Source organism: Bison bison, unplaced genomic scaffold (assembly GCF_000754665.1).
Source record: "Bison bison bison isolate TAMUID 2011002044 unplaced genomic scaffold, Bison_UMD1.0 scf7180017864249, whole genome shotgun sequence".
Lineage (NCBI taxonomy): Eukaryota > Metazoa > Chordata > Mammalia > Artiodactyla > Bovidae > Bison > Bison bison.
Window position 1 is genome coordinate 249726 of NW_011494821.1, and position 8501 is coordinate 258226.

The 8501-nt window shown below is 56.8% G+C and overlaps 2 protein-coding genes across 3 annotated transcripts in view; one reads left to right on the forward strand and one right to left on the reverse strand.

Moving 5' to 3' along the window:
• DVL2 (dishevelled segment polarity protein 2) overlaps positions 1-758 on the forward strand; it is an 8858-nt gene extending 8100 nt beyond the window's left edge. The window contains exon 18 of the mRNA XM_010847502.1: positions 2-758. Within this exon, the coding sequence (XP_010845804.1) occupies positions 2-187 (186 nt within the window). The 3' untranslated portion in view covers positions 188-758. The remainder of the gene's footprint in view (position 1) is intronic.
• Positions 759-832: 74 nt separating this feature from the next.
• Positions 833-6143, reverse strand: ACADVL (acyl-CoA dehydrogenase, very long chain). Of its 2 annotated transcripts, XM_010847344.1 has the most exons (20): positions 5959-6128; positions 5809-5884; positions 5503-5568; positions 5341-5413; positions 5173-5237; positions 4933-5067; positions 4401-4545; positions 4013-4142; positions 3794-3919; positions 3266-3464; positions 2912-3016; positions 2399-2485; positions 2254-2316; positions 2063-2164; positions 1889-1986; positions 1738-1810; positions 1568-1640; positions 1402-1474; positions 1226-1301; positions 833-1141 (listed from the first exon to the last, which is right to left on the reverse strand). In XM_010847344.1, the coding sequence occupies exons 1-20, from the start codon at positions 6018-6020 to the stop codon at positions 1001-1003; spliced, it is 1968 nt and encodes a 655-aa protein (XP_010845646.1). In that variant the 5' UTR covers positions 6021-6128; the 3' UTR covers positions 833-1000. The 2 variants fall into 2 exon arrangements, with proteins under 2 accessions (XP_010845646.1, XP_010845647.1); XM_010847345.1 differs by lacking the exon at positions 5503-5568 and having other exon boundaries at positions 5959-6143.
• Positions 6144-8501: the final 2358 nt, after the last annotated feature.

The window sequence follows — 8501 nt, forward strand, 5'->3', positions numbered from 1 at the left end:
CCCTTATAACCCCATGATGGTGGTCATGATGCCGCCGCCCCCACCCCCTGTCCCTCCAGCAGTGCAGCCTCCAGGGGCCCCTCCAGTCCGAGACCTGGGCTCTGTGCCCCCAGAGTTGACCGCCAGCCGCCAAAGTTTCCACATGGCCATGGGCAACCCCAGTGAGTTTTTTGTGGATGTCATGTAGAGCCCATGGTGGGGCCACATTGGATCGGCTGTCAGTGTTTGGTGCTCCTGTCCTGTGATTGGATGTCTTGTCAATCATGTGCTCATCACTCCTCTGGTGCTTGGACTCAGCCTGTCCTGTGGGCTGCTGTCTGCTGTGAGGTTGTTGCCACTGTGACTTTCCAGCAGTGCCTGGTTCCTCCCTTTTTCTTTGGGGTTCAACAAGGGACCTTTGGTTATTTTTAGCTTTATTTTTTTATAAGCCTTTTGGGGGGTTAAAATAGATGTTCTTACATTTTGGGGACTATTTTTTTAGTAGATAATTTTTCTTTTATATGAAGAATGCTTGTCTCCTGGGCCCCTCCTTCTAACCCCTCAATGTGACCTCCTTATCCATTCGCCCAGTCAGCTCCGTCCTGAGCAGGGTGGGAGGGTGGTCAGTGGTACCCTGGGATGTGGAAGGGGGTTGGTTCCCCTAGACAGCCGTCAAAGGAAGCTGGGGTAGTTGGTACTGGGGGCCATGTAGCTGCTTTTGTTACTCTATTTATTTTAGTCATCTGTATAAAACACTAAATAAAGCAATAGGGGCAAACTCCCTGCGCCTCTGGCTCCTTTCTTTGGGAGGGAGGCAGGCAGCAAGGGAAAGAACAGAGATACAGTCGCAGAGTGTGACTTGTTAGAAACTTTATTTGTGAGGCAGTAAGTGCTCCCTCTGAGAGCAGGCACAGTCATGGGCCGGGGCCCCCTTCAAGGTAGAACCAGGATGGGCAGGAAAGGGGTCTGGGCTTTGGCTTGAGAAAAGGCACATTTTGGGCCAGGCTGTAATTGAGAGTACTCAGAAACCAAGGGGATTGCTGGTGACCACGCCGCCCCGCTCCACCAGGGCCTTGGAGATGCTTTTGAAGTTACGAAAGAGCTCCTGCTGCTGGGGGTCAGACTGCAGAGCAGTCATGTTCTCCCGGATCCGGGCTGCAGCCTGGGGAGGGAGGGGGAAGGAGGGGGTTCAGACCTGTCCCTTGATTCCCTCCAGCCCCCTGTACTTAGTAACTCTGGATCTCACCTCGATACACCAGCTGTCACAGAGCATTTTCTCATGCTGGGCTGTGGGGTGGCCTTCACTCAGGGATCTTGAGGCCCTAGTGGGAAGCAGGAGAAAAACACATCTGGGCTGTGACCCTAGCCCAGGGACCCCCCCACCCCCTACTGAGACTCAGGTCTCCCCCACTGCCTCCTCACCTGGACAGAACCACCACCATGGCATAGAGGTCAATGGCACTGTCCGCCAGACGCTGCAGCAGAAACTGTTCATCTGCCAGGTAGATGGGTTGGTAGGGGGGGCGGTGAGTGGGTTAGGGGGAGGGAGAGGGAAAGTGGGGGTGGGAACGAGGTTGTGCTCACTCACTGATGATATCCTTCTTGTGCTTTATCAGCTTGGCCTCCACCACGGTGGCAAACTGCTCCAGAGCCTGCACCGCCTGAGGAGATGGGATGGTGCCTGGGGTGAGATGAGGCCCGGTCTTGGCCCCTCAGCTTCTGATGCAGGCTACCCCTCCACCTTGACTGCTTACGTACCAGCTCACCACTCCGACTCAGTTCCTGGTGGACGATGCCACTGAGACTCAGGCCACTGCCCAGCCCTGCCCGCCTTAAGAGGAAGCCAGAGGGTGACTGGTTAGTTGCCATGCACCGCCCCTCCCCACCACGCCCTGGTCTCTAAGCTTACCGCCTCAGCTGTTTGCCTGCCTCTCCTAGCAGGAGGCCAGCATTCCCAAAAGGGTTCTTTAGAGCATTGCCAAGCCCAGAGAGTTCCTTTCCTTTGTCCTGTGGGGGAGGAGAGCCCCATAGTCGGGAGTCACTGTCCTCCCCACCAACTCCCCCTGATTCTCCTCCCTCTTACCATGCAGCCCTGCAGAGCCACAAACAGCCGGAGAATGTCATTTGTCCCCTCGAAGATCCGGAAGATGCGAAGATCTCGGAGCACACGCTCTACCCCAGGCTCCTACCGCAGGGGAAGACAGATCACACGTCCCTGCTGGGATGCGCCTGCCTCCTGGCCCTGCAGCCACCCCGGCAGAGAAGCGTCTGTACCTTCATGAAGCCCATGCCCCCCATGATTTGGATGCACTCATCTGTCACTTTCCAGGCTGCCTCCTAGGAACAGAAACACCCCAGATTGCTTTTGGAGCCAAGCTCCCAAACCTGGCTCTCCCTCCCAACAGGCCTAGGACCTCACCGAGCCAAAGATTTTGCTGATGGCGGCCTCTATCTGGAAGTCCGTGGATCCCTGGTCCATGTTGGCACTCACCATGTACGCCATGGACTGAGGTTGGGACATAGGAAGAGAAATGGAAAAAGGCTGCATCAGACTTGATCTGGTCACCCAGATCTCACAAGACCAGGTCTGCCTTGGCCTTTGGCCCTTCCCTTCACCTTCCAATGCCATGGGTTAGGCACGTCCGAGTATTTGGTCCCCTGGTCAGTTCATCAGGGGCTTGCAGGCATTTGACTTCTTGGAAGGGGTGAGGAGGTGAGGGTGGGGTGAGAGACTACACTTCAGGGACCTCTGGAAGCACCTCGGTGGAACAGCATGGCTCTCCCCATCCTGCAGAAGCTGAACTGGCTATGCCTCCCCGCATCCCCTAGGGCATTGGTGTAAAGCTGGAGACCCACTGCCCCAGGTGCTGCTGGGGGTTGTAGTCTGACCCATCTGGGAAGAAGGGCTCTGGGGACAGGGGGTGGCCCTCACCTCAGTCACATACTGCAGCATAGCCATCCGGGCCAGCTTCTCCTGGATCAGCCCAAAGTTGTGAATTTTCTCCCCAAACTGGGTACGGTTAGCAGCATGATCCACCTGGAAGAGGACACATGTGTCCCACTGTGGTTCTCTAGTCTCCTCTTTCTGGGAGGGGAGCTGGGCTGCACTGGGAGGGATGGGCTTTGGCCACAGTCAAGAGCCAGTCTAGGATGGATGGAGACCTAAGCAATCTGCTGGTGGGGAGGGGTCTCTTGTGGAGGGAGGGCCTGCAGGGGACAGGGGCACATGGAAAGGGAGACAATATGACTTAGATTCAGGCTGGCCTGGGACAGGCAGGGTACTCACCGCCTTAGCAATGATGCCTTTCATGGTGCCTGCCAGAGCTGCAGCCATGCCAAACCTTCCATTGTTGAGAATATGCATGGCGACCTTGAAGCCGCCCCCTACCTCCCCCAGTACGTTCTCTGCTGGCACCCGTACTCCGTCAAAGTACACCTCTGCTGTGTTTGAGGCTTTGATGCCCATCTTCTTCTCAGGGGGCCCACTGTGACAGGATGGAGAAATTGCCATTGGGGTGGGGGGAATTAGTCCCTCATTCCTTATGAGCCAGCCCGAAAGAGGTGCAGGCAGCATTCCCCAGCATACCCAGAGGGCTGAGGAGGTCTGGCTTTATCCTGCTGCTGTGCTCTGAGCTCAATGGTTGGTGGAGCCAAACATGAGGTCGGTTTCCTACATACTAGGCCCAGAGGGAACATGCTGTCCAGATGCTCTGGGTTTTGCACACATCCCCAGGGTGACCCATGGCAGCCATCTGCCCTGGAACTCAGTACCACCGGCTCCCTGGCTCCCCCTCTTCCACCCCAGCCCACTCACTGGGTGACGCCGCCAAAGCTCCTCTCCACCACAAAAGCTGTGATCTTCTCCTTCACAGCGCCCGTAGCTGTGTCTGTAACCGGTGTCTTGGCAAAGACCGTGAAGATGTCTGCCAGGCCCCCGTTACTGTGGAAAAAAGAGGCGGTCAGGGCACAGAGGATGGAGCAGTGGGGCCTGGATTGGGCAGAGGGTGGAGAGGAGGGAGAAATGGAAGAGTGCCTGATCCAAATCTTGCTTCCGTTGAGGGTATAGTATTTTCCACAGGGGCTGGGCACAGCTGAGGATCGGATGGACGCTGCATCTGATCCACTGGAGGGCTCCGTTAGACAGAAAGCAGCTATAGTCTCCCCTGTTGGAGAGAGCGCTCCTTTACTCTGGGTTCTGATGGGCACAGAAGGCACTTTGGTGCCACCACCCATCCCTGGAGCACCCATCCCCCTTTAAGGCCTCTGGCGATATTCAGTGACTTCTGAATGTCTTTCCCAGAATCCTTCTGACCACCCCCCCCCTCCCCGCCCCAGCCAACACACCTAGCTATGCAGTGATCTAAGTTCAGCCAGCCTAATCTGCCAAGCCCCGATCTCCGGCTCTACTAGGGCTGCCTCACCAGATGCCAGTTTGGGGAGATATTTTTCTTTCTGGGCCTTTGTGCCGAAGAGCAGGATGCCTTTGAAACCGATGCTCTGATGGGCCCCCAGGACGATGCCCACGCCAAGGTCATACATGCCCACGATCTCCACCAATCGGGCATACTGGAGGGGAAAGAGGCATTGGGGGCTGTAATTGGCTAAATGGGGACCCGCCCTTAACAGGGAAGCATGGGCAGCAGGAAAGAACCGAACTTGGGTGTCCCTGCAAAGTGAGTAGACAGAGCATGTGGGCCAATGGCAGAGGACACTGGCGGGTCTATTCTAGGTCTTGGTGGGAGGCAAGTACCCTACCATATCCTCAGACAATCCCCACATTCGAGATCCGTTAGGACTTGGGAACCTGGGTGAGGTCCACGACCTTTGGGAACTGCAAGTTTCGTATTAAGAAACATCCCACAGGCACCCAGGGCAGTTCATGGCAGAGACCTTTGCCCCAGAGGTAAGAAAGTAGAAGACGGAGGCAGGAGGTGACTGGGGGGATTCCCTCACCTGGGTGTTGCAGAGGCCCACGCCACCCAGTTCATTGGGTACTTGCAGACCAAAGGCCCCCAACTCCTTGAGACCTTGCATGGTGGTCTCCTCCACTCTTTCCAGCATGTCATTCTTGGCAGCATCGTTCACCTCCTGGGGAAGGCACAGGATCTCACCTCTAGGCTCCTTTTAATAAGGCTCCTTAACCTCTCTCCATCAGGAACCACGCCCTCTATTACTCAGGCTGGCATTGCTTACCTCAAAGAATCGGGTCACGGGCCCCACCAGCTCTTTGAGAAACTGTGTTTGGTCCTCGTTGAGCACTGCGGTGGTTGGAGTGGTGAGAAGGCAGGACAGGTCAGGCCAGGCCAGGCGGTCAGGGGAAGCTGCCAACCCCCGCCCGGCTCTGCCTACTCATTTCCTTACCAGACGGGTATGGAAACACCTGATCGGTGGTGAGCTGGCCCTTGAACGTGCCCACAGCAAAGGACTTAGATACCTGCGTAGGGAGAAGAGAGGGGGTATCAGGGAACAGTGTGAGGTGGGTCTGCCCCTGGTTTAAACCCTCCACAGCTCGGAGCCACGTACCGAGTTGGCCCGTTTTTCCCTGGTCGAAGCCTCAGAAGGCTGGGAATCAGACTGGTCCACAGCCGCCTGGGGAAAGGGATTTCGAAGTGCCCAAAACAGCAAAGCGGAAGACGGGAGGGCGCATCCGACACCTTTCCCCTAGTTTCATCCTCAGGGCACCCGGGTTTGCCCTTTCCCCTACTTTGGGCGCCAGGCGACTGGCAGGTGACTAGGAGGGACCAAGAGGGAGACCCCTGCCGGCGGCGGGGAGGTGGGAGCCGAAGCGGACTCCGGCTCTCACACCCCTTAAAGTTCGCTGTCACTTACCTGGGCGACCCCACTGGCATAGGGTCGCCGGGCAGGGCCGGGCCGGGGCTGCCCCAAGAGCTCACCGGGCCACGAGCTGTGGGGAATAGGTGTTCAGTCCTGGCTCAGTGCCCCGGCTTTCTGTCCCCCTCCCCTCTGTCACACACACACCTTACGCCCCGCAGCCTCAGCAGCTGCCGCCCCGTACTCTGAGCCATTCTCGCTGCCCGCATCTCTGAACCGCTTCGGTCGCCGGTGCCCTAAACGCTGACCTAGAGCTGTCGAGGGTCTGCCAAAGTCTAGTTCCCCGTCCCTGACTCATCCTCCACAATGCACCGGGTCACGGCGGGCGGGGCTTTCCGGCCACCGGAGCATGCTGGGAGTTGTAGTTCCGGAGCGCCACATAGCCCCTGCAATCTGGTTGACCTAGGGGTCATCTCCAAACGAATGTTGTCTTCTCCCAAACAGCTTCATCCGAACTAGATGAACTAATTTGTACGAACCAGAGCGTAGCCAGCAGAAGGGGTGATGAGATAGGCTGAGACGGAAGAGGGAGGAACTTAGGCATCTGCCCCCAGAGGGGTGGAGGGTAGACTGAAGAGAGGACTTCCCAGCTGGAGTTAGAAGGGAGAGATGGAAAGAGAGAAGTGTAAGAAAGATACCAGAGGCAGGGGAATGGAAAGAGGACTCTGAGATACCGCTGAAATCCGTCTCCGCCAACACAAAAGGGAGGGAATAAAGGAGTGGGTGACTCCAGGTGGGTGTGAATTGCCCAGGCATATTATATTGAGACCTAGGAGTTGTCACTAAATCTGGAAACATCTAAATTTTCACAGTAGAGAGGACCCCCCAGGTTTGCTGCCTTTCCCTTAGGGTCTCTGACACCTTCCTGAACATCTCTGTGCCCTCTTGTTCTTCCCTGAGACCATGTGCTAGGCCAGACCTCTGGACCTCTGGGCAGATGGATTCTTCCCAAGCCTGAGAGGAACTGTAGGAGTTCTCATGTCCTGTCCCCTACACACACGCACACACACTCATACACACACACACACACACAAACATGTCTAGCTTTGGGTCAGGAAATTCTAGGTAATGTGTGACCATCTTGTTACCATTCTGACTGAGGACAAACCCAGGAGACAGTGACAATTTCCTTTCTTTTAGGGCTTCCAAAGCAGAGCACTTTGGGGCTAATCCTCTTTCCTGGCCCTCAGGAAAATGTAGTGGTCATGCCTGGCTTTGGGGAGAGGGGCCAAGGGTATAAGGAGGAAGGTGGTGGTGGTGATAGTAACTGGGGACCCCAGAAGAATGGGACGGTGGGTGGGTCAGAGACTGCCTACTTTACCTGACAGCTCACACTGGGTGGGGAGAAGACAGCTCAACTCTAACCCTGGTGGATTAGAGAGATTAAAGTGAGAAGAGAGAGAGATGTCTGAGGGACCAGGACCAAGAGGTGAAAAACAGGCGTCCTTGTGAAGGGGAGGCCTGGGGGTGGGTGGGGCCTGGGACCCAGGGATCCCTCTCCCTGGACCTTTCTAGAGAGTTTGGGGTGAGAAGGCAAAGGCTGGGAAAGAGGAGGTGAGTGTGTGTGAGTGTGTTGGTCCCTCTGTCTCTTCCTTGGCCCAACCCCTCCCCCTCACTTGCATTTCACCAGCTCCCAAGTCGGCCCTCTGGCTCCTAGCACCCCCACTATTGCGATGGGCACCCCCTCTCCTTACGGTGCTGCACAGTGACCTCTTCCAAGCCTTGCTGGGTAAGTAGCCCCAGTTTTCTGAGGGGCAGCAGTGACAAGGGCTGGCCTGTGCTTGCGAGGGCGATTACTGAACTTGGGGGCTGGTTGGGAACCTGGAAATCAGGGGTCAGTGTCCACCAGTGTTGACTGGAGGAGTTCCTCTTTTACCTGATGGGGATGGAGGTGAGGTGATGGCAGGGGTGGCCAGGGAGGCCTGGGGTGGGAGGGGTAACTCAAGCTCTGTTCCTGTGACAGACATCCTGGACTATTATGAGGCTTCCATCTCAGAGAGTCAGGTAAGGGAGTTGGGGGGTGGGCTCTGAATTCCTGAGGGTGCAGCAGGGCTGGAGGGGTGAGCAAACTACTGCTAATAAGAACCTGAGACTTGAGGGTCCCCGGGGACGGCCTCCTGAGTCAGAGGCAAGGGGAGTGCTCTCTTTCCAGTCCTGTAGTCCATTTGCTCTCCTGCTTCCCCCTCTTCTTTACCTGCCCCAGTTTCAGGCACTTAAGAGTCGAGGACACAATCAATTTTCAGGTTTCTTCCTATAAATCCTGAGGGAGCCCTAGGCCCCCAGGGATTCCATCCTGCCAGCCCCTCCCTCACTCCCTACCCCCTACCATGGCCTCTTTCCAGTATCTCAACCACCCTGGGTGCTCCCAGTCTTTGAGAGGCTGGGTGGGTGCTTCCTTCTCTGAGAAATAAACTCCCTCCTCGCTGCCTCTCTGCTGTCCTCGCTGGTGGCTGGCCGGGACTCCATGTTTGCCTCAGGGCCTCTGGGCTCCTGTCTCCATCTCCTTTCCCATTATCCGGGTTCCTGCCAGCGCGGAAGGAGTTAACTCTACCGAGGCACCCCCCCATTCTCGCTCTTCGCTACCTCCCTCCCTCCCCCTGCTTCCTCTCTCCTCCTCTCTCCCCTTCCCTCCTCGGCTCCACGGCTCCCTCGGCCGCTGCCGCCTCCGACCCCCCCACCCTACTCCCCCG